At 43.3% G+C, this 26,282-nt stretch overlaps 1 protein-coding gene across 1 annotated transcript; it reads left to right on the forward strand.

Moving 5' to 3' along the window:
• Positions 1 to 5,694: 5,694 nt before the first annotated feature.
• LOC114606778 (fructose-1,6-bisphosphatase isozyme 2) lies at positions 5,695 to 26,282 on the forward strand. Its single transcript, XM_028749331.2, has 7 exons — positions 5,695 to 6,005; positions 11,230 to 11,392; positions 11,852 to 11,944; positions 13,356 to 13,496; positions 14,562 to 14,699; positions 21,648 to 21,767; positions 25,878 to 26,282. Exons 1-7 carry the CDS (start codon positions 5,833 to 5,835, stop codon positions 26,073 to 26,075), a joined length of 1,026 nt encoding a protein of 341 aa, XP_028605164.1. The 5' UTR covers positions 5,695 to 5,832; the 3' UTR covers positions 26,076 to 26,282.

A 26,282-nucleotide genomic window follows, 5' to 3' on the forward strand; every position in this document is an offset into this window, starting at 1 on the left:
TTTCATTTGTAACTTACACAATCCACTTAAGCTTGCAATTTCAGGGCAAATCAGAGGGATACATGGGTAGTCTGAAAAAACTAGAATGTTTATGATGTGAGTGATGGGTTAATCCAGAACATGGGCAGAAACTGTTATGGCCTCTTTTTTTTCAGCTCACATGCAGCACAGTTAACAGTAGTCATTTCCAGCTTTGGGAGAACAAGCACAGGATTATACTGCTACAGCTAAAGTCATAGCCCACCCTTAGGCAACTGGGATAGAGCTACCCTATTCTGTACGACCAATTATTTCAATTGCCCTAAACACTGGTTCAGTTTACACATAACACAAAGCCAAATCATGGCTTAGTGTGACCATGTGGGTTCCTGGATGAAGGATCATGGCTGTATTCATATGTGCACACACATTGTTCCTTTATGGCAGCAATTGCCAAAGGGAGGTAATAAGACAGAGGATCCTGGTCATGAAATATCTATGGTCAATATTACTCCTAGTTCGATAGTTGGAATTTAGTGGTAGATCCCAAATGAAAAAGTTGATTCATCTGTTTAATTGGATATGTCAGCCACAGTTACAATTCAGTTTCATTTCTATATTAGCCAAAGGCAATAAACAGAATATAGAACACAATGGAAAACAATAAAACCCTAGTCATACAAATGATAATAAAACAAGTTAACTAATGTAGTTTTCATTCCAGCAGTTATGGCAGTTCACAATTTAAGGCTCAACAGCATGAGAGTTAGGGACGCGGGTGGCGCTGTGGGTAAAACCTCAGTGCCTAGGACTTGCCGATCGTATGGTCGGCGGTTCGAATCCCCGCGGCGGGGTGAGCTCCCGTCGTTCGGTCCCAGCTCTTGCCCACCTAGCAGTTCGAAAGCACTCTTAAGTGCAAATAGATAAATAGGTACCGCTTTATAGCGGGAAGGTAAACGGCGTTTCTGTGTGCTGCGCTGGTGCTGGCTCGCCAGCTGCAGCTTCATCACGCTGGCCACGTGACCCGGAAGTGTCTTCAGACGGCGCCGGCTCACGGCCTCTAGAGCAAGATGAACACGCAACCCCAGAGTCAGTCACAACTGGCCCGTACGGGCAGGGGTACCTTTACCTTTACCTTTTAGCATGAGAGTTAGATAAATGTGTTAAATGGTGAACTGCATTCGTTGCTGATATCTAGACTTTGTTCAGGCCACTGGTCTGTACAGTTTCTCCCAACTGCATGGTCACATCAAAATTCCTCTTTTGTGCTGTGATCTGATCAGTGTGCATAAGTACAGGTAACTGAAAGCTACTTCAAACTCACAAAATCAGTCAAACCAGAAGACGGGTAGCTCTAGATAGGCAGTAGTGCCCATAAAACAATAAAAGAAATGGAGAAATCTGTTAATCTCTACAAGCCACACAGAAATCAGCACACATTTTAGTTTCTCCTTTGCTTTCTGTAGAGAGGAAACCATAAGAAACTCCTCCTCAAAGGAAATTTCAAAACAAATGATCACCTAGAGCAGCATTTACCACACCGGTTACTGTCCTTCCAAGTGACTAAAGAACTTTGGCATTTGGTGAAAGGTCAGTGTCTCTCATTACAGATGGTGTCAGTAACACGGACTACTTGCATCTGCATTCACTTGGAAGAAAATAGCATCTCGTAGGAGCTGCTTTAGCTTGGATAACAGAAATAAGTAATGACTTGTATTCTATACAGGTGGAATACAGTATATAAATCCATGATATGCATCAAAGAGAGAGACCCCCAACCTCCATGGGTTCCTGGTGTCCCACATTCTCTGGGGCTCCTCCATTTCTGCAGTACAGCCATGCCACCCACATGTGTGTATGTAGGAACATGGGTGTGCCTCAATGTGAATGAGAAGAATGTGGGCCAGTGGTAAAGGGAACTTCATGTGTGACTAGGCATTAAGGAAGAACTGGGCCATGTTTTCAAAGCCCACTCTTCTCTGGCCTTAGGAAAGAATAATAGAATTGAACGATGTTAAGCAGTTTTCATTCTTAATATATTTTCCATAGCATTTTCATGAAGTAAATAATGGGAAGGCTGCAGATAAAAAATGGACCTTATCAGAAAATTGCATATATGGACCAGTCTTAAAACTCAGTAGGCCCTCAGCTTCTCATGGCTGACTACACAAAAGCACCACCCAAATGCTGGTAGATACATTGGTGCAAATATGAGACAAGGATGCAGTCTTAATCCATATTCTATTTAATTGTTCCATAGAGTTTAGTGTTGTTGGTTTTTGTTGGTTTAATAAGTTCCTTGAGAACTGCAGGATTTGACTGCACATTAAACCGCATATCTGAACCATAATAATCTGCAACAAACAGGAATTACTTCTAAGTAAACATAAAATATGGCTGAAAAATGTTCTAGTTGGGAAATGCCAAACATATCGCTGCACTTCTATAGTATATGCCAACATACATACAAGGTAAGCATCCTTCTTTATTCTTACAATTCAGCTTTGCAAGCTACTACACCAAGGTACCCCCAAGCTTTTAAAGACTTTGTGGTGTGCTTTGGTCACATTTCACTATTGGGTTCCAACTGGAAGACGATTCTTACCATGGGTGACAAAATAAATTGAATCACTCAGTTTGCAGAGTTCAAGCGCCACCAGATTGGCATCAACACAGAAATGGGTGTCCAGTTTGTAACATCATTGCTACCATTCTACAATAATGCTGTTTTGTTAAAAAGATACTTCAGTGTCCTAAGAGAAGGGGAACAGAAACCATAATGAAAAGCAAGAGCACTCCAGGATCTACAAGTCTGTAGTAGATCCTCCTTAGGTGCTTTTGGATATTGCTAAATCATCACAGGCACAACTTTCCTCTTGCTGAGCTAAAATTAGAATTGCTTTGGGCCAGTTTCAAGACTCTGCGAAAGCTCTTCATTTGCCATCCTGCCCTTTTTACACTGCTGCTGCTGACTCCATTCTCAGGCTAATGCTTTAATCCTGCCCTGGATATTCTATTCATTTTGCTAGCCAATGAAACAAGGCAAAACACATGCAACATATTTTATCTGGTTCATTTAATTTATATCCTGATTCTCAGGACCAAAATATACTTGTAAAAGCAGAACGCAATTCTGTAAATCAGTGGTGAGCAACCCATCAGTCCACAAGACAAATTAGACCCACCAGCCCTTGTGAGCCTGGCCTGCCAGTCCATTTTGGCTGAACCACACCCACCTTTTCTGCACTTGACATCACAGTGTTATGAGGGTGTGTGTGTTTTTTGGCAGAGGAGTAGTCTGTATGTGAGATAGTGAGAAAGCCAAAGCCTGAGTTTAGAGTTGAAAGTTGCAGTGATCAGGGCCACAAGCAGCAGCAAGCTGGAATGTCAGAGCAACACTTGAGAGCAATGTTTGTGGTCTGTTTGAATCCAAGGCTGTGGCTATGGAAGAAGCAATACCTTTTTGAGATGTAGACTCTGGTTGTAAAGGTAAAGGACCCCTGACAGTTAAGTCCAGTCGCGAACGACTCTGGGGTTGCAGCGCTCATCTCGCTTTACTGGCCGAGGGAGCCGACGTTTGTCCGCAGACAGTTTTTCCGGGTCATATGGCCAACATGAAACCAGAGCAGCCCATGGATACGCCATTTACCTTCCCGCCAGAGCGCTACCTATTTATCTACTTGCACTTTTTGGCATGCTTTCGAACTGCTAGGTTGGCAGGAGCTGGGACCGAGCAACGGGAGATCACCCTGGGGATTTGAACCACCGACCTTCCGATCGGCAAGCCCTAGACTCAGTGGTTTAGACCACAGCACCACCTGTGCTCTGTTTGTACATATGTGTAAATAAACCATAAAGACACCACAGACTCCACTGTGCCTCATTCGAAAAGGAAATACGAACTCTGGGTAACGACCTGGAACCTCACACTGCTCTGTGAAACAATATAATTCCAGGCACAGGAAAGTTCAAGCTGGAACAATTCAAAAAGGGAACTCAACCCATAGCTGCAATTGCTTTGTAGCTGTGGCTCAAATTTGGCACTTACTGAATTTGGCACCTTAAAGACAGGTGCCTACTGTGCCACTTTAGATAATATGGGTTGTGTTCTCATTATATATTTCATATATAACATTTCATGAGTGGGAAAGTAGTGACCCTCTGTGGGTCACTCTGGCAGACAGAGCTGTCCAGGTGTCACTCACCAGTTGCCATAAGATTCTTCCTTTGCAGGCTGAACTTTAATTCAGTGCTTCAAGCTGCAGCTTGAAGTTTCAGTCATGCGATGTCACATGGCCCGAAAGAGGGTTAGCCACTTCTGGATGCAGCCTTCGAATCTAATGACTCACTGCAAACAAACAATACTGGGGTAAGGGATAACAGAACATTAGTATGATGCGCTCCAATTATCAGACTCCAACCCTAATTCTGACACCCACCTTTTCTACCAATTGCAGTTTCCAAATTGTCTTTAAAGACACACCCACATAAATGTATTGCGGTAGTGCAGCTTACTTGCAGGATATAAGTAGGGCATGAGTAACTGAGGCCAGGTTGATTTTCTCCAGGAAAGAGACCAAGTCATCCGGGCAGCTGGTAAACCAGCCAAACTAGTTGGTGAGCATGTGCTTGGCAATGGTCTTATTGGCAATAAATGCCACTTGTATTCTGTGGACAGATCGTCCTTGTTCACATAGCTAACTTGCATCACATATACTGCTTATCAGGTAAAGATGTGGGTGGCGCTGTAATCTAAGCCTCTGAGCCTCTTGGGCTTGCCAATCAGAAGGCTGGTGGTTCAAATCCCTGCGGTGGGGTGAGCTCCTGTTGCTCTGTCCCAACTCCTGCCAACCTAGCAGTTTGAAAGCAGGCCAGTGCAAATAGATAAATAGGTACCGCTGCAGCAGGAAGGTACCGTATTTTTTGCTCTATAAGACTCACTTTTTCCCTCCTAAAAAGTAAGGGGAAATGTGTGTGCGTCTTATGGAGCAAATGCAGGCTGCGCAGCTATCACAGAAGCCAGAACAGCAAGAGGGATTGCTGCTTTCACTGCGCAGCGATCCCTCTTGCTGTTCCGGCTTCTGAGATTCACAATATTTTTTTTCTTGTTTTCCTCCTCCAAAAACTAGGTGCGTCTTGTGGTCGGGTGCGTCTTATAGAGCGAAAAATAAGGTAACCCGTGTTTCCGTGCGCTCTGGTTTCCATCATAGTGTTCTGTTGCGCTAGAGGCGGTTTAGTCATGCTGGCCACATGACCTGGAAAGCTGTCTGTGGATAAACACTGGCTCCCTCGGCCTGAAAGTGAGATGAGCACCGCAACCCCAGAGGTCCATTTTCCCATCAGGACAATTATTGTTCTGAGAATTTTAATTTTTACAAAAATCATCTAGAAAAAAAAACTAAAGGGAAGGGGGACAGCAAGCAGGGGGGAATTCAAAGCAGTTCACATAAAGTGGTATAAAATATTCGTTAAAATACAAATAAAAATGCAACAAAACACTAAACAAAAAATTATCAAAATATAGTTAAAATAAGTTTGAAAAACAAATGTACATGATTACATATACATTTGGGTAGGCTTGCCAAACCAACTTTTTTTTTTAGCTGGCATTGAAGGTTAAGATTAAGATTAATAGGATCTCTTACAGACTGGAAAATTCAGAGGAGTTGCACTGCCCATCTGTTCCAAGCCTGTAAGTCACATGGGCTAAGGAACCTTTCACTAAACCGCTTCTCGCATGCAAGCCAACTGCTTCTTCTTAAAATAAAACGGCCACTGAAGAGCAGCAACACTGCGGGTGCAAAGGAACTGCTAAATTCTAGGGAAGAAAACAGAGCCTTTTCACCAGCCAAGATGTCGGACAGAAGCCCCTTTGAAACAGACATGTTAACCCTTAACCGATATGTCATGGAGAAAGGACGGCGGGTTAAAGGGGCCACAGGAGAACTGACCCAGCTGCTGAACTCGATGCTCACTGCCATAAAGGCCATCTCTTCGGCGGTTCGGAAGGCAGGCCTTGCTCATATGTGAGTTGCACAGAATTGGGGAGGATAAGAATTGTTTTAAATATAATAGGGGGTGTGTGAGCATTGGGAATTCCTTATTTTAAACACAGCATGAAGCTTTTAAACTAAATGGCATGGCCAGAATAGCAGTATGGGAATTCCATGTGCCTGGAATGAAAGAAGGCTAGTATCGCAGTCATGTTAAATTACAGAAACTCCACAATCAAATGGTCACTGATTTTAGTTTGGCTAAAGTTTTAAGAATAACTACTGCAGCTAACTACTGACTGCTTTAATAATGGGAGTGGCAGCACCTGCAATTACCTGTATTACTATTTACTTTTAAAAAAATGGGAATAGGCTGCTTTTCTTGTGTGCCCCAATTCTATTGCCATCAAGGTCAAACAAGAAGGTCAAGCACTTAATTTGGCTTAAGGTGCAGTCAGAATTTACACAGTCTGAAGTGATTGGAATGGCACTGTCTTCATTCAGCATGGACATACACGTTGGCCATTGCATAGAAACCCACTCTTATAAAATTCATATTAAAACGAGTGACTCATTTCTTCATCTCATGCATAAATTTTAAAAAAGAAATTGTCAACACAACTCTAACTGGCACTATACAAAATGTGAGAACCTCAGAGAATAGTATACAAAACATGCAGTTATTACGCATCTTTATTCAGAAGCATATCCTATTATGTTCAGTGGTACTTAACTCCAGTTGCTAGATTACAGTTCCTATCATTGCAATTACCATTGGCTGGTGCTGACGTGAGCTGTAGTCCAACAACATCTGAAGGATATCCCTTCTGGTTAAAGAGTTATAATTAACATTATGACAATATTAAATGTAAGCTAGTATAAAAACAGCTTTCAGAGAGTATACTCTGATTATTAGTTTTGTTTGGTTGGCTCTTCCATTAGGCTGGAAAAATACCACCAAGGAGAATCTTTGTTACACAGTAATTTTAACTGTTCCTTACTTTTGTTCAGCAAAAATTATATATGGAAATTTCCCCACTAGGAATTTTGTGTGGAATTGTCATCCTTTGTTTATTCCAGGGGAACCCTATCCCATCATTGTGATCCTGTGTTTTAGCTGTGATTCTTCCATCTGTCATGCTCTAGAGCAGGGGTCGGCAACCTAAGGCCCAGGGGCCACAAGTGGCCCATGGGGGTCGTTTAACCGACCCATGGACCCCTGCCGCCCGCTTGGTCGGCTCCCATGCTCTGCGCTAAACCGGCGTGGAACAGAACAAGGATCGCCTTCCATGATGCTGGTTGGCTTTCCATTGGTTGCAGGAAGTTCCTTCAACCAATGGGAAGCTGTGCACGCCTTCTCTGCACCAGAAGGAGTGCTGGAAATAGCGCTTGCGCATGTGTGTGTGTGTGTGTGCACACTCTGGTTCACCGCAGCGTCTGCAGGACCGTTAACCGGCACAAGCCACAAAAACTTTGCCGACCCCTGCTCTGGAGCTAGGGTCTCAGTCCAAAGAGGACAAAGCTTTTTACAAAAATATCCAAGAATTCAAGATGCAGCATGATCTCAGCAAGCCAAACTCAAGGGAACTCACTCTGAAACTCACCTACAGATGGTACTTAACACCACAGAAACTGGAGCTGATACACCCAGGAACCTCACCAAGATGTTGGGGAGGCTGCACTTCCACATGAACATACCTCCACATGTGGCGGGAATGCCCTAAAATCCAACCCTTCTGGACAGCAGTCCTACAAGAGATATGCAAAATAACTAAACAGGTATTAGAACTCACCCCAGAACTGGCCCTACTGAACATCTTCCAAGATCATAATGACCACTCACATTATACAGAGCTTATAACCACCTACTCTCAGCAGCCTCATAGCCAGACATTCGTGACACCTGTCAGAAGTAAGCCTGAACCATAACTGTCTGGGAAATGACCTTGCTAGAAAAGCTAACCAATAAACTGAAATTGACACAGGGACAAATAGAAGAGGACACCTTCACCCCAGTACAGCTCCCCTTTGTCACATACAGCCCATCAAGACAACAAGAAGAATCCACTGACAGCATACGAATCAATCTGGCTTACCTGACCCAACAAGCTCTCCCCCCCCATGCAAAGAAACCCCATTGCAGCCAACCACACCCTGCCCCCCAATCCCTCTCACTACCAAGGAAATGTAATAAATGAATAGAAAGAGAACCTACCTGGTTGACACTGACACAAAACCCCAAACATACACTATAGAAAAGGATATAAGCCTCACCCCCTCTTCTTCCCCCAACCTTATACTGTACTCAACACTAATGTCTCACTACAGTCATACCTTGGGTTGCTGACACTTCAGTTTGCGGTTTTTTTGTGTTACGGACTGCTGAAACCCGGAAGTACCAGAACGGTTTACTCCCGGGTTTTAGCGGTCACGCATGCGCAGAAGCGCTAAATTGCACTTTGTGCATGTGCAGAAGCACCAAATTGCAACCCCCGCCTGTGCAGACAGGCAGCTGCAGATTGTGAGCGTGCATCCCGCACAGATCACATTCGCAATCCGAGTGTCCACTGTACAGTGGTACCTCGGGTTAAGTACTTAATTCGTTCCGGAGGTCCGTTCTTTACCTGAAACTGTTCTTAACCTGAAGCACCACTTTAGCTAATGGGGCCTCCTGCTGCTGCTGCGCTGCCGGAGCCCGAGTTCTGTTCTCATCCTGAAGCAAAGTTCTTAACCCGAGGTACTATTTCTGGGTTAGCGGCGTCTGTAACCTGAAGCGTATGTAACCCGAGGTACCACTGTATTTGTAAGAAAGACTGTACCACCTGAAAAAAGGCATGAGCTTTTGTAAACCAAGAAAATCTTCAATAAAAATAAATCTTAAAAAACAAGCCAAACTCAAGCACAGAGCATCAGTCTAGGGCCAAAACATTATCCGGAAGCAAGGTCAGAAAACTTCCCATCTCTGTCTCACAGGGAGCTCAGCCAGGCAGGGGAACCGTAAGCAGAAATAAAGAACCAGAAACCTGCATTGTTTCCAGCAAAAGGAAGACTCCAGAAGGAGGCCTTAAATACTCTGGCTTCCTAAACCACTCTCTCTAGCCACAGCTGCTGGCAGTGAAGGACCATCAGGCACTTCTTGCTCTTGAGTAGACCCCATACTCAGGGGTAGACTGGCAATTCTGGGTCTGTAGACATTACACTGTGCTCTTTGGCCTTTACCTGAAGTTGTTGACACGGTGCTTTCAAGGCCCGGAGACTATTCTACCTCCACTTTTGACAGCTCCAGGGGTTCCTTGTCTGGTAATGACTTAGAGGTCCCTCAGGGGGATCCAGAGCACTGGATTTAGGGGGCTCTGTCTGCTCCTCAAGATTCTGGACCTATGGGGAGTCTGGTTCATTTTTTACCAGACAGCAAAATATCTGAGACACCCCCCACCCCCGAGGAATTGAAATAGTAGAAGAATCTCCAGAAGTTTACATACCTTTAGCATGACTTCTGTCTTTTTAAAAGGGTGGTTATTTTTTACATGGGCACCGGTGTATCAGGAAAGTGAACCTATCGCAGATCAGCCACACATATTCATTATTTGTAAACAGTGGTTTAAGCTTTTAGGATGAGCCTGACGTCATTGTTCTGCATTGTTTTTAATTATATTTTAACTCTCTTGCAGATTTGTTTGCACACCACCCCGGCTCTCTATTTTTTAAAATATCGATATGACATTTGCAATGGGAGCCATTTTATGAGCCAAATTTTAAAAGCAACTTTTTAATTATGGCTAACACACTTTTCTGGCTATACAGTAGTCATCAGTCTGTGTGCCAGAGGTGTTTAGTAATAATTAAAAATTCAATGAAATAAATAAAGCAGCACCTACCTCAGGGTTTGTAGTGAATGTGTGATGAGCTTTAAATTGCCCCATCCATAGCATAAGTAGAATGTACACACAGGAACTCAGTACTGTGGATTGTCAGTGGCAATTTTGCTTGCAGCTTACAGTAGAAGAGCAAAGACGGAGTAAAATAAGTCCTTGTGAAGAGAGAAGCAGGATTGCTAAAACCTAACTCAACACAGGTGTGCACGTTGAGTTGAATGCCTGCATAAACTTGATGCCATAAAGCCAACACCTGCAGGGCTTACTTCATGTGATCGTGACCTCTATTTCCCCAGGGTTTGCAAAAGTTCAGAGAGTTGTACAGTTGTATATGCTAGGGACATTCAAGTGAACAAGTCATGTGTGAATCCACGTTCCCTGCCATACATTTATAATGGTGTTTGCCCACCCCTTCCTTGTCTCTAAAATATTATGAACACTTCCAAATGAAGTAGTATTATCTATTTGTTTTTAGAAATCTGTATGCTGCCCTTCAAAATTTTATTCCAGGGCAGGGTACAACATATTTCACAATTAAAAAAACCCCAATAAAATATGCACATGAAAACACTAGAGCAGAGTGAAGTCATAAGCTGGAAGCTTGTGAAAGGAAATAGATACCTCTAGTGAGAAATGAATACATGTTGAAGACTAATCGGTCATGCAGCCAAATTGTTATTGTGCTGTTGTTATTACTCCATATTTTCTGTTTTTAATTTCCAGGAAAGAGGCTTCCATTTCTCTCCCACAATATTTTTTTTATCTGTTAAGATTGCATTGTCTCTGCTCACTCACACACAAACTATTGCTATCGTGTTTAGAGTCTCAGGTCCAGCTCATTGAATCAATGGTGATGTGTCAATCTTCACGTCCTAAGCATGCTTACCCGAAATCAAATCAATAAGGCTGTCCTCTGAGTGCATAGGAAAGGGCATAGAAACTTCTATTTAAGCTTTCTTCTGCGGTATGAGGAGAATATTTTATCACTGATAGTTGATTCATGTGCTATTAGGTCCATACAGCCATTGCATCATGATTGTAATTCTCTCTTGACGGTGTTGTGCAAATACAGATTAGGATCGCCCATGTATCGTGGAGATTATCATCAGGCTGTCAAGCAAAATAAAACTATAGTGTATTGCTATAACTAGCATCCAGTTGAGTTTTCTGAACAGATGAGTTCCAACACAGGTTTTAATTGGTATTTATCACTAGTAAAAGGTTTGGGAAGTCTGAGACAATTACATGAGGGACAGTTTGAGTCATGTCAGTGTGAAAGTCAAGTAAAAGGGAATAGTAAGGAAATAATGTAAAACTGTATTGCAGTATAATGTGTACTTTTCGGTGTTCCCTTATTATAATAACGAAGCCCTTTCCTATAGGTTCGGAATAGCTGGCACTGTGAATGTGACTGGGGATGAACAGAAGAAGCTTGATGTTTTATCTAATTCTCTGGTTATTAACATGCTACAGTCCTCCTACAGCACATGTGTCCTGGTCTCAGAGGAGAATAAAGAAGCTATTATTACTCCAAAAGATAAAAGGGTCGGTACACATTCAGATTTGACCGGGAAGAGGGGCTGTTCTCTCCTTTTAGCAGCAGATGGCACAATTGTATTTCTGAAGAGAAAAGAAGTCGTTTGCCTGATTACCTGAAAGATGCTAAACACAACTGCATACCAGAAAGGGAGACAGATTTAATACATGGAAACTGAGCAATGGGGGTCTGTGTGATTACTAAACTGAATGAAGTGATAAGTACATGAAATCATGGGAACTGAAGTTTTGTGGAGGTAGTTCTGAGGCAGTGTTCTCTGCCTCTCAGAAAACTATAACTCACAGGGTTCTGGGGAGGGTGGTGAAGCCGTGAAAGTTATACCAGTGTATTTTAGTATAATACAAAATTGTTTCAGTGGGTAGTACCCCAGCCAGATTTGAAAGATTAAGAGAGAGATAACATTTTTATTTATTTGCTTTTCATTTGATTCGTTCCTCCTCTTTCAGGGTAAATATGTCGTGTGTTTTGATCCACTCGATGGCTCTTCCAACATAGACTGCTTAGCTTCGATAGGAACTATATTTGCTATTTACAAGAAGGTGAGTTGAGAAATGGAACAAAATGGGGGCTCAGCCCTCTTTCTCCCCACCCCCCTAAATGCATGATCTCTATGACAAAAGTGTGTATCACTAAATGCAAGCAAAGTGTGAAACAAACTATGAATTGAAAGTGGAGACAAGGGATGTACTTCTTTATTTGTTTTGTAACACACACAAAAATGAATAAAAACTATTTTTAAGAAATGGGAGTTTGGGAGAATTTATTCCCAGAAAGTGGGTATGGGATTGCAGCTTTAAGTCTCAAAGCAATACTACAACATTCTTAATAGGGGTATGGAATGTAAAAATATGGTGATTCTCTAATTATTATTTGTTAAGGACATTAGTAACTTGGCAGCATTTTTTATTTTTATATCTTCTCTATGTTGTGGGTATCCAAATAAATAGTTTCCCTTGCAAATGCCATACATATACTTGCTAACTCCATGCTAATGATGCAGAAAATTACCCCTAGAACTTGAATCCCAACAACAACCCTATGAGGTTGGTTTGGCTGAGAGGCAGTGACCTGCTCCAGATCGTATATTAATTTCCTAAGATTCAGAAAAAATCACCACAAGATGATTAGGTGAGAAAATGGGCTTGCCATGTGGCAAGATTGGAAGTTAAGGTGCCCTGGAAAATGCTAGAACTATTAACAATATTCTGAAGTTTGAACAGCAACAACAATATTTTAACATGTACAGAAGCGTTGTGAATTGTTTCCAAGAGTGCTTCATTAGATGAATATTCTATTGCCACTAGCTGCCAGTTAGACACTGGCTCAGTTCAAGGTGTTAGTACTGCTGTACAAAACCCCATACAGCAGCCAATCCATTCTGTACAATGCAAGAATTGGGCCTTTAGTGTGGTGGCACCTAGCCTTTGGAACTCCCTCCCACTGCATAGCAGACAGGCATGCTCTTTACTCTTTTTAGCACCTATTGAAAGCCTTCCTTTTCCAACAAGTCTTTTATCCCAGCCTATCTACATATTGGATTTGAAATGGCTTTCCTTGCTCCTTTTTTTAATTATTATTAAATCGCTGTGGGATGATTCATGGGAAGCAATTGGTGAGGTGAGTGAAATAAATAGATAGATAAAAATAACACTGTCCGTTTACTGCCATTTTATAACTACTGCTGGATGTGCTCCTCCTGTGGTTCTCTATTTGCAGTTTGTCACTGAAATTATCACTAGAGATCCTCTTACAAAAATGCCCCCATTTATCTATCTCGTTATATCGGGTGTCGATACAAACCTTTCACAAGGGCCTGTTGCACAATGCGCGCCATAACTGGGAGAGAGTCCTATTTGAACTTGTGGTTTTATTTTTCTTCTTCTTCAAATGCGTTTTAATAATAACAGCAAAATACTTGAGATTTGAGTGCAACCATCACTTTCCCCTTAGACATCAGAAGACGAGCCTTCCGAGAAAGATGCCTTGCAGCCTGGGCGCAACATCGTCGCAGCCGGCTATGCTTTGTACGGGAGTGCAACCTTGGTAGCCCTTTCCACGGGGCAAGGAGTGGACTGCTTCATGCTGGATCCGGTACCTGTGCAAACATTCATTGTTGTTGTTATTGTTGTTGTTGTTGTTTAGTCGTTTAGTCGTGTCCGACTCTTCGTGACCCCATGGACCAGAGCACGCCAGGCACTCCTGTCTTCCACTGCCTCCCGCAGTTTGGTCAGACTCATGTTTGTAGCTTCGAGAACACTGTCCAACCATCTCGTCCTCTGTCGTCCCCTTCTCCTTGTGCCCTCCATCTTTCATCAGGGTCTTTTCCAGGGAGTCTTCTCTTCTCATGAGGTGGCCAAAGTATTGGAGTCTCAGCTTCAGGATCTGTCCTTCCAGTGAGCACTCAGGGCTGATTTCCTTCAGAATGGATAGGTTTGATCTTCTTGCAGTCCATGGGACTCTCAAGAGTCTCCTCCAGCACCATAATTCAAAAGCATCCATTCTTCGGCGATCAGCCTTCGGCTGACATTCAGCCTTCAGCAAACATTCATTACTAATAGTATTTTCTGCCACCCTCTCGTATTCATATGAAATTCACCCCACCCTTTCAGCATGTAGAGTGTAGCTCCCTTCCTGGCCACTCATTTTGAGTGATTGCATTTCTTCCTGCCCTCACTTTGCATCACGATATCATCGTAGCAGGAGTGCGATCCCTTGTTAGGTAGCTAAAAGAACAACTAAATTATGTCACCAGCGAGAAGGAAGAATACGGTGGAGAAATGCTGCTCAAGTCTCAAACAAGCTTCAAACAAGCAGCAAAAAAAGTAACAGAAAGGGTCAGGAGATATCTGAGCGCCCTTTAAAGCCCTCTTTTTCCACAGCAAAAAATCAAATATTACAAATGCGCCATAAGTTCCCTGGACTCTCTTTTTGAAAAGGAACTCATATTGCAATCCCATGCATGTTTATTCGGAAGGGTGTTCCATTGGTCTCGTACCCTGGCAGGTATATTTAGGTTTGCAACCAAGCCTTGTTACTCTTTGAAAGAGTAGGGAGCATGTAACTGTATATTCGGGTCGTAACTGGACAAGCCTCAGAATGTCAAGGAAGTAAACGCATGGCATTTATTACTCGTGACATGCTTTAACTATTCTGCAGGCTCTCGGCGAGTTCATTCTGGTGGAAAAAGACGTAAAAATAAAGAAGAAAGGGAAAATCTACAGCCTCAATGAGGGCTATGCCAAGTACTTTGATCCTTCAGTGACAGAGTATTTACAAAAGAAGAAATTTCCTGAGGTAATATACCGTTTTATTGAAACTCTATCGTGGGTGCTACTACTGTCTGTGAAACTGGGCAAATATCATCATTGTACATAAACCACAGTTTACGCTGGGATACATTTTACGTGGGCATAGCTAGTTTTTTGGTTGACTGTTGTTAAGCTTTTTTTGGCAGATCGCCCCCAAAAGTTGTTGAGCTTTTTTGGGGGAGATAATGGGTAACAGGACATTACCGGGGGGGGGGCTTCTGCTGAGGGGGGGGCAGAACCTCAGTTAATTAATTTAGTATTTTAAATACAGCTCCGCCCCCCGCCCCCGGATATGTCTTCCGGTACCATGGAAATCCTACACCGTGACAATTGCTATTTCCTTTGAGAGGGAATGTGGCATGGTGCCAATGGAAGCTTGGGGGTGAGGATTATTCAGGAGGAGGTTGCAATCTTGATTTAGATCCTCCATGGCTGTTATTTTTAAAGCAAAAATGCAAGATACATTAAATGCACATATGAATTTAATGTATCATCTGTCTTGCCTGCTTCTGCTCTATCTGGCTATACCAGGGGTCGGCAACCTAAGGCCCGTGGACCGGAAGCAGCCTGTGGAGGTCATTTTACCAACCCATGAGCTGCCCCTGAACTGAGTTGCCCGCTTGTGTGCTGCGCTAAACCAGCGCAGCGTGGGGACTCGCTTCCGCGGTGCCGAAAATCACGTCTGCGCAGACGCCGAAAATTGTGTCTGTGCAGACGCCGGAAATCGGGGGGGGGGGGGGGCGCTCACACACACATGTGATTTGGCCCACGGAGGGATCTCCGCGGGACTGATCCAGCCCAGGCAAGATAAAGGCACTTCTCAGGCACTTCCCAGCAGTTCCCTTCCTCTTCCTGTAACCTAGGTTGTTACATTTCCCTATCCTTGGGAACTAGGTGAGTCAAACATTCAGGTCAAATTTGACACCAAACCACAGAAGCGAATATAGAACCATGTGTATTTAAATTGCAAAGTCAGAGCCTTGAAATATGAAAATGCAGAAAGTGCACTCACTTTGCAGGTGAAATAGCTGTATATGCTATTAGCATAGCTGTCAACTTTTCCCTTTTCTTTTCCTATTCGGAATAAGGGAATTTCCCTTAAAAAAAGGGAAATGTTGACAGCTATGGCTATTAGACTCAGTTCAGACATACGAAGCTCCTCAATCTATGCAAAATAATTGCACACTTGTGGTTCCTATCTCTCCCAGAGGACCATATTCTCTTCCCTTATCTCTCACTGACGCTAAAAGGGTGCACTTTAACTGGGGACAAACTGGATCGCAGCAAGAGAGGTCAGAACATTGGTTGTTCCCTTTGGTATGGGCAAATTGCAAGATGCTTGCAACATAAGAAGTCTGCATCAGAAGCTTCAGTTATTTGCACTCAAATCTACTTTAAATAGAAGGGAACAAAAGTCAATGTTGTCATATTTGTTGATCTGAGAGTTCTTAAAATGTGTCTGCAAATGAAGACCCATGACAACATGTGACAGATAAGGGCAGGCAAAGGAAAGAGTAAGGTGCTTAGTGGAGATTAAAACATTCCTATACAAAGGCAGCTTCACTTAGCTTCAGCTGGAAAGGACTGAGGCAGCAAAACAGTCACAGCCTTCAAGCCACTGAAAATACCAGTACAAATGGTGACTGTTATGTGTGTGTCCAATTGACACATGACTGTCGATGTGCAGGTCCTTTTGAACCCAGAAGAGGGCAGAACGGGCTTATGCTCGCTCTGCCAACATGTGTGAGAGCCAGGAACAGAACCCTGCGCAAAATGTTAACTGCCTGTACTCAGGAAGTCTGCATTCACATGGCAGTTTATTCACAGCTTTCCCCTAACTGTTAAGTTCTGCATTATATTTGAGCTTTAAAGGTAAAGGGACCCCTGACCATTAGGTCCAGTTGTGACCTACTCTGGGGTTGCAGCACTCATCTCTCTTTATTGGCCGAGGGAGCCAGCATACAGCTTCTGGGTCATGTGGCCAGCATGACTAAGCCGCTTCTTTCTGGTGAACCAGAGAAGCGCATGGAAACGCCGTTTACCTTCCCACCGGAGCAGTACCTATTTATCTACTTGCACTTTGATGTGCTTTTGAACTGCTAGGTGGGCAGGAGCAGGGACCGAGCAGCGGGAGCTCACCCTGTTGCGGGGATTCAAACCGCCGACCTTCTGATCGGCAAGTCCTAGGCTCTGTGGTTTAACCCATATCGTCACCCGTGTCCCTTTGATTTGAGCTTCAACCGCATGCAAAAACTGCTTCTGGAACTATAGTGGGATGTAGTGCAAGTTTAGGACTCACTTCCATGTTATTTGCTTTCAGAGAAAAAAACCTGTTTGTAAATAATATACGGTAGATATCAGCAGTGCTTTTTTTTCTGGGGGGGTACGCAGGGGTACGCATACCCCTAAACATTTTGTGAATCTTTGCACTTTTGTCCATTGACTGTATTTATTTTTCCCAATTTGAACTATAAAATGGTGATTTTCTTGAGTCAAAATGGGAGTTCACCTAAACATTTTTGTAGAAGAAAAGCACTGGATACCAGTACTAAACGTGCATTCTATTCCACTATAGTTCCAGCTTTGGCTTTTACATCATATGAAAGCTCAAATATCATGCAGAAATTAACAGTTAGGCAAATAGCAGTTTATTTCATTTTCATGACATGTGACTGCAGCCCAAGTGTTCTCAAGGGGCAGCCCTGATTTTTATGGAGCAGCCCCTCCCCCAGCAAAAACAAAACAAAACCCCAGAGCTGTCTCTGTGCTTAAAGAACCACAATTTTAAAAAGAATTTTAGGTAGAAAAGAACTAAGCAGCATTTCCTTAGTATCAAGTATCAATGGTATGTTGGTGTTGCTCTAGCAAATACTAACATAATATTTATGTGTCATACAAAAATAACTCAAGATCTATGGTAGAAAACTTCCTGCTAGTACTGTAATGGCTAAGTACTGAAGCAACGACACCCTTCCTGCTCTTTGCATCTATATTTTCTTTGGAGTGCTCTAAACTCAATACAGGTATTACCTGATTCCGCTTATGAAATAACCTATTGTGTTAAAGCCAGTGCAACAAATAAAAGAAAAATAAAGAGGTGTTGGTACTCTGTACTGGGTAACGACATCACAAAAATGACCAAGTAAAGCTATATGCTAACAATTTTCTAAGCTTGTCACACTGAATATGTATTTATTTATTTATTTGTTCATTAGATTTCTTAATGGCCCTCCACTCACATAGATCCCAGGCTGGTTAACAAGTCAGTAATAAAGCATGAAAAATCAAAAAGCTATTAAAATAACACTATGCTTGTCTATCAACAAGCATAAAGCAGGACTTAACAATGGGCAGGATTCTCCTATAGGATTGTCAATTTACACAACCAACTCTTAAGTATATTTACTTGAAAGCAAGTCTCACATTTTTTAATTGGGTTTCCTCCAAGTAAGTTAAGCATACCTGGGTTTGCTGTCGTCAAGACAGATGTAATGCAAAACCATAGTTTCCTTTTACATTATGAGCTTTAGAATTGTGAACTCTCCCTTCCTTCCTGCTATAGTCCATGGCCTAATAAAAATAAAAATAAAAATCATTAATTTACTCCCCACTCCTTTTTCTCATGACAGAGGAGATCAAAAGCTTCTTTTGAAGTTTTAAAATAACCAGAGTGCCTCATGTCCAAACTTGAGAATATATAGGTTCCCCAAGTTTGGACTTAAATGAGATTTCTGGTTATTTTAAAAGTTTAAAAAGTAGATGTTTCCATTTTCCTCTTCTGGCATACACCAGAGCAGTGCAAAGAACTGAGAAACACACAAGCGTGAGTTGCACTGTGACTCACACACAAAACACTTCTTAAACCATAGCTTAGCTTTACCTCCGAACCTGTCATTGGGGTTCCAAGACCATGACCTCCAATTGCCCTTGTAAATTTGGTGTTCTTTTTATTCTAATCTGAGGATATCCCTTTCAATAAATTCCTTGCATCATCCCTCTTAGTGAGATCATAATGATTTCATTGCTAGCTGAATGGATTGAGGTAAAATTAGCCTTATGCAAAATGTATAAGCACTCTTTAGACTGGAAAGGATATTGTTTGTGCTGTAATGCATTACAGTAACTTGCAGCTTCTTGGAAACAGAGAAGTGGGTTTGATTTTGTAGAAAGCCGAATTGCTTGGCACAGGTTTCAAAAAGTAAGCAGTTGAGTAGGATACAGGCACTTCTGTTTTACCCTGTCTTATTTTTGTAAACTCCGGGTACATTCGTCAGAACATGACCTGAAAACCTGACATTTAAAACCGACTGCTTGTGCAATTTGTAAGAAACAAAAAGAGCAAGCACAAAACAAGTCAAGGAAGTGACATCACTCTGTCATCATGCTACCTATATTTCAAACACAGAATCATACTGCGGAATCCGATGGTAGTTCAGTTGTGTTCCATAACTTGCTCTCATGAATATCAGTTCAACTACCGTCATTCATATCCAGTAACAAAATGAAGCAGGTAGACGTAAACACGGGATGCGGGTGGCGCTGTGGGTTAAACCACAGAGCCTAGGACTTGCCGACCTAAGGTCGGCGGTTCGAATCCCCATGACGGGGTGAGCTCCCGTTGCTCGGTCCCTGCTCCTGCCAACCTAGCAGTTCGAAAGCACGTCAAAGTGCAAGTAGATAAATAGGTACCACTCCGGCGGGAAGGTAAACAGTGTTTCTGTGTGCTGCTCTGGTTCGCCAGAAGCGGCTTAGTCATTCTGGCCACATGACCCGAAAGCTGTACGCCGGCTCCCTCGGCCAATAAAGCGAGATGAGCACTGCAACCCCAGAGTCAGTCACGACTGGACCTAATGTTCACGGGTTTCTTTACCTAGATGTAAGCACACCCTGTACAAACCAGTTTAAGATGGTGCTATTTCGAATTTGTGCTACATGAGAAAGCATTTATTTGAAATGTTAGAATCTTAAAATCTCTAAGTAGCCAATTGGGTTGGTACCTTCTCTCGTCCTTGCCACCACCCGTCTCCCAGTAAGTCATAGTATGTCAGAATTAAACAGATGCAGCTCTCCCAGACATTTCATTGCAAAGTTATTGTAGAACTTTGGTCATGAAACCAGGTGGCAACTCTCCTTGTTCCACAATCATCATGATCACAGGGCTTCCTGTTAATAGTGATCAGATGCTTGGTTTTCGTTAGAGCTGCAAACAGCTCAAGCGTCAATCACTGGGGCGGGGCGGAGGGGAGAGAATCATCTCCCAGTTAGTTATTGGGGCTAAAGATAAAGGTAAAGGGACCCCTGACCATTAGGTCCAGTTGTGGCCGACTCTGGGGTTGCGGCGCTCATCTCGCTTTATTGGCCGAGGGAGCCGGTGTACAGCTTCCGGGTCATGTGGCCAGCATGACTAAGCTGCTTCTGGCGAACCAGAGCAGCGCACGGAAACGCCGTTTCTCTTCCCGCTGGAGCAGTACCTATTTATCTACTTGCACTTTGATGTGCTTTCACCCCGTTGCGGGGATTCGAACCGCCGACCTTCTGATCAGCAAGTCCTAGGCTCTGTGGTTTAACCCACAGTGCCACCCGCGTCCCGCTCATTGGGGCTAGCATCATGTAAAATTCTGGGACTTCTTGAAAATTTCATGCCACATGGCTGAATTTTCCATCTTCCCTGTGTCAAGAACACAGTCCAGCTTAAGTAATTAATCTGTACTCGAAGCTAATGAATTGTTTAAAAGCAGGAGGTCATTGAATCACAATTACTGGATTCACTGCCTGAAAGCCACCGAGCTGAGTTTTGAAATTCTTTAAATTCCTGGCTGCTCTCTTGGCCCCACATTGTAAGAGTTTCATCTTTTAAAAGTAAAAATGGTTCCCAGGTGCCAAAAAAGAATGTTTCCTATGCAAGAAGCCATTAAAGGAATTGAAACTCAATCAGATGTCCCTGTAACCCCAATATCTCAAATAACTTTTGAAGCCTCTTGTAACAGCTGTGTATGTTGCTGGCTTATAGGAGACTGGTATCTATGAAGGGAAGCGGAACATGCTGCTATGCTGCTCACTGCAGAATCATTTCTTTTGAGTTTTATGGCTGGTACTTCCTCCTTAAAATGCAGGTGCAAAGCCAGGGAACTTAAAAGCTGAGAACAAGTAACTTTCTTGGTTTTAAGCGAGAGCACAACAGATGGAGCCAAGAAGCTTTCTCATGTTGCGGAGTCTACCCCACAAAATGGGGTAGGAGCACTTAGGAAATGTTTGATTGAGTGGCATCACAGAGAACAATACACTTCTCGGATTCCAAGCAGAAGGAGACAAGTTACTATGCCAATTATGACAATTCACACTATTGCTTTTTCAGGAAACGAACACTGAATCCTTCCAAGTTTGTCAGCTAGCATCAATTCCCTTTGTCATCTGAAAGGGAAATTGATGCAACATGTCCATTTGCCTTCTATCCTGATCCTCCACTGATATTGTTATCCACCCACAGCCTTTGCCTACAAGATTATATTTCTGTCCTACAGCAGACGGGGATAACATGAGATTAACTGGTGAAAGAGCAACAACTATATCAGGTGTGGGGAACCCCTGGCCCTCCAAGTGTTGCTGAACTACAAATCCCATCAGTCCAGCAAGGATGGTCAATGGCCAAAGATGGTGAAAGTTCAGCAGCATGTGGAGGCCAAAGGTTTCCCACAACAGGGCAGTGTCATTGTTGGTGTTAAAAGCAAAAGTCCCATATTTGATCTAGGATTTAGCAATCCTTAATATCTAACCAATCTTTTATACTTTAAGCCCAAATCATCATTTCATGTGAGCAATAGTATTCTTATGGACGGGTGTTCCTTGCATGGTTTTCTCCACCTAGTTTCACCTGTTCCATTGCAAATCAATGTGTGCAGACACTGGCCAATATATCTATCCCTCTTTTTCATAGGAAGGTGTTTCTCCTTATGGAGCCAGATATGTGGGCTCCATGGTGGCTGATGTTCATCGTACCCTGGTGTATGGTGGGATCTTTTTGTATCCAGCTAACCAGAAGAGTCCAAAAGGAAAGGTAACTTTTTCTCATCCCATACTCGGTGTGTAATTATATTGAAACAATAAAAGAATTTTGTGGCACCTCAAAGAATAACACATTTATGATGGCATCATGGCATCATGGCGTCATGGTGTGAGCTTTTGTCAATAATAGTAATTATTATATTATATTATATTATATTATATTATATTATATTATATTATTTAATTTATATGCCGCCCACCTGACTGTGTTGCCCACAGATCTCTCACACAATCCCAAAGGGATTAAGAAAATAGGCAAAATTATATATTTGTGAGCCTATTTCATTTGATCGCAGAACACTTTCTCCGAGTCCTCAGCTTTAAAAATATGTCAGGGTTGGCAATGCAGATTCAACCACAAGTATTTCTGCTCAGGAAATCCTATTGGCTTATCTGCTGAATGATCGTAGGGTTTTCCTCTGGTGAAAAACAGAGCAAATACACAAACTTAAACATACATGGACCGTACCTCTGAGTAAACATACATTTGATCGTATTGCATTGACATAATAAGGGCTCATGCGTCATTTTTGGGGACCTGATACAAAGTTGTAATATGGGCCCTTTCCAATGCATATATACAGTGGCGTAGCGTGGGTTGTCAGCACCCGGGGCAAGGCAAGTAATTTGCGCCCCCTAACCCGTGGATTTGCGCCCCCTAACCTGTGGATTTGCCCTAACCCCAGATGTTGCGCCCGGTGCGGCCGGCCCCCCCTGCACCCCCCACGCTACGCCACTGCATATATAGCAATACCATTCATACAATCTTATGTGTTATGCAATAAAGGTTTATTTTTTAGTGCTACAATTTTCTACATTCTGAAATTACAACATGATGCCCACTGGGGCTTTTCTACCATGCTCTCCCATTATTATTTTTTACATCTGGTTTGAAGAATAGTTCTATAGAGCTTCCTGAGTACTTTGTAATTTTAGAGTTGGTTTTATCTTCAAGGGTTTTTAAAAAATCTGATGGATCAATGCAGCTGCAAACATTTTATAAATAGACCAAATCACTGTAAATCTTTGTTTTTATTACAGACTTTTCCATTGCAAAATCATTAATTCTCTCCAAAAAGTAAACTTCTCTTTCAGATAGCATTTGATGAATAAAATAGCTAGGTGGCTTAACTGTTTTTGCTGCATATGTGTGAACTAGTGATTTACTCACATATATTTTGTGCCGTTAAATCCTACCAGTAGCATTGTCTCACTGTGTCCCTGGGATCAATGTCCTTGATTAATGTCTACCCCTGGCTTCAGACATCCCTTCCTCTTGTCTCTGTACAAAGAGTTCTGGGACTGGTAGTTCCTGAGAGATCATGTCACTGCTTAGGGAAGCCCAACTCGATCTCTCTCAGACTATTAGTATGATCGCTGTGTTCTTGAGAAAGGCCATCAGCGCACTGTTTAGAATACTGCTGGTTCTGCTCTAACAGAGCTTCTGATTGGCTCCAGTGAATCTCACAAGATCTGGAAAATAGGCACATAAATACAGCACATAAATATTTCCATTAATATCCTTAAGTAGAATATCCAATTTAGCATCAGTTCACTTCTCCCTGGCATTGTAAGAGGGTGGGCCCTGGTAAAGTTTGCCCTCCCCACCAAATATTTTAGCCCTGCCATGCAGTTCATTAGTGAGCAAAATTACAAGGAAGAGGAGTTTGGATTTGATATCATGCTTTATCACTACCCTAAAGAGTCTCAAAGCAGCTAACATTATCCTTTCCCTTCCTCCCCCACAACAAACACTCTGTGAGGTGAGTGGGGCTGAGAGACTTCAGAGAAGTGTGACTAGCCCCAGGTCACCCAGCAGCTGCATGTGGAGGAGCGGGGAAGCGAACCCGGTTCACCAGATTACGAGTCTACCGCTCTTAACCACTACACCACACTGGCTCTCATTTCTTTGCTGGAAATTACTTTGCCTAAGCCTAAAAAATTGCACCCCAGCCTGTAACCCCAGCCAGCCTGCTGTGTGTGTTCCACAACCACAGCAAAGCCCCAATGAATAATAATAATAATTATAATAATTATTCCCCACTCTGGGCGGCTTCCAACCGAATATTAAAAACAATACAGCATCAGACATTAAACAGTTGTCTTTTAAAAGTAAAATACTGTATTTTTTGCCCTATAGGACGCACTTTTTCCACTCCAAAAGTGAAGGGGAAATGTGTGTGCGTCCTATGGGGCGAATGCAGGCTTTCGCTGAAGCCTGGAGAGCGAGAGGGGTTGGTGCCGACCCCTCTCGCTCTCCAGGCTTCAGGAAGCTATCCGCAAGCCTTGGGACAGCAGCCTGCAGCTATCCCAAGGCTTGCGGACAGCAGCCTGCAGCCCAAAACCCGGGGAGCACAGCAGAGCGCACCCCGGGCTTCGGGCAGCTCTCCGCAAGCCTTGGGAGCCCGGCGCAACTTCCCGCTGGGCTCCCAAGGCTTGTGGACAGCAGCCTGCAGCCCGAACCCTGGGGAGCACAGTGGAGCGCGCCCCGGGCTTTGGGCAGATATCCACAAGCCTGGGAAGTCCGGCGGGAGTTCCCGCCGGGCTCCCCAGGCTTGCGGATAGCAGCCTGTTCTGGGGGCTGGGGTCGGGGGAAGCTTGGGCTTCCCCGCGCCTGGGGGGAATTTTTTTTCTTTATTCCCCCCCCCCCCAAAACCCCCTAGGTGCGCCCTATGGGCCGGTGCGCTCTATAGGGCGAAAAATACAGTAGTTGCTTTTTGCCTTGACATCTGCTGGGAGGGCGTTCCACAGGGCAGGCGCCACTACCGAGAAGGCCCTCTGCCTGGTTCCCTGTAACCTCACTTCTCGCAGCGATGAATTCAACGGTTTTCTCATTCCGAAATAGTGGTTGGAATTGTTAGTTCCACTGATGGAATTTCAGTAGCAGAATGCTCAGCACTAAGAAATTTTATTCGTTGTGGACTGAATTAGGGTTAAACAAGATTAGCAACTCTGTAAGAAACAATTGTTTAGTGCACAAAATGTTTTGTGGCCGGGAGGGAGAGGAAGGATGCCATGGTTGAACTGGCAGAGAATGACTTGACCGGCTGTACTCTTGTACTATGAAATGCAGTCCGTATTGTACATTTCTGGGCACAGACGCATGTTTGTGTCACATGCCTTTAACCTCTGCAAACTGCTTTGTCAAATAATGCAGAGTACAAAGGGAAACAGTACATGATGGAACATGGCCTTTTGCCCACCTATTCCTGGAGAGAACACAAGCGGTTTCAGATTCCTGGGCAGTTAAGAGAGCTGCAGGAGCCATTGTTAAGTTAGCAACAAGAAGTTACAGTAGTTTGGAAGAGTCCGAGAATGGATAAATAAGCTGGGATGCCAGGGTAGAATGCATTCCATATGGAAAAAATAACCTAGATAAAGGTAAAGGGACCCCTGACCATTAGGTCCAGTCGTGGCGGACTCTGGGGTCGCTTTATTGGCCGAGGGAGCCGGCGTACAGCTTCCGGGTCATGTGGCCAGGATGACTAAGCTGCTTCTGGCGAACCAAAGCAGCACACGGAAACGCCGTTTACCTTCCCACCACAGTGGTACCTATTTATCTACTTGCACTTTGAGTGCTTTCGAACTGCTAGGTTGGCAGGAGCAGGGACTGAGCAATGGGAGCTCACCCCGTCACAGGGATTTGAACCGCCGACCTTCTGATCGGCAAGTCCTAGGCTCTGTGGTTTAACCCACAGCGCCACCCGTGTCCCTTCCAAAAATAACCTAATAGTATGTAAATTCCACTCTGGTGGAGCTGGGAGCTTTAGAAAAAAGTCTCCAATGGGAATTTTTCCACCCTAAGGCTCCTAGCTAGTAGGAGAGCGGCCAATCTCCATTCCAGCCTTGGTGTGGTAGTGACAAGATAAGGGAAGTGATTTTGGCAAATTCTTTCTTCTCCAACAGAAATAAATGGGACTTAGTACTTAACGTTGCCTGGATTGTAGTATTTTTAAATAATAATAATAAGGATTATGATATTGTAATATACAGAGTGTCTATAATTTGAAAAACGGTTTTAGTTGACAGTAAGTTCCCTGGTTGCTTTCTAAACTACCACCAACCACCTAAACTGAATAAAGGTTTTTCTCTTCCGCCACAGCTCCGACTTCTTTATGAGTGCAACCCCATCGCTTTCATCATAGAGCAGGCTGGAGGAGTAGCTACCACCGGGACAGAAGCTGTGCTGGATGTGAAGCCAGAGTCCATTCACCAAAGAGTCCCTTTTGTTGTTGGTTCTCCGGATGATGTTCAAGAATACCTGAGCTTCGTGCAGAAACACGCAAAGAGCACCTCGTGATCTTCTGCTTTTCACTGCGCACTGGGAAAAGGGTGATGCTTAAGAGTGAAAAAATTCCACCCTGCTGACAAGCAATAGAAAAAGCCGTTTTTGTGTGTTTTTTTAATAAAATGGTTTATTTTCTGCTAATGCAAAATATGACACTCCTCACCTCCGTTTCTGTGATACACAAATAAAAGTGCAGCCTGCTGAATGGCGATTAGTGAA

This window comes from Podarcis muralis, chromosome 11 (genome assembly GCF_964188315.1).
Source record: "Podarcis muralis chromosome 11, rPodMur119.hap1.1, whole genome shotgun sequence".
Classification (NCBI taxonomy): domain Eukaryota; kingdom Metazoa; phylum Chordata; class Lepidosauria; order Squamata; family Lacertidae; genus Podarcis; species Podarcis muralis.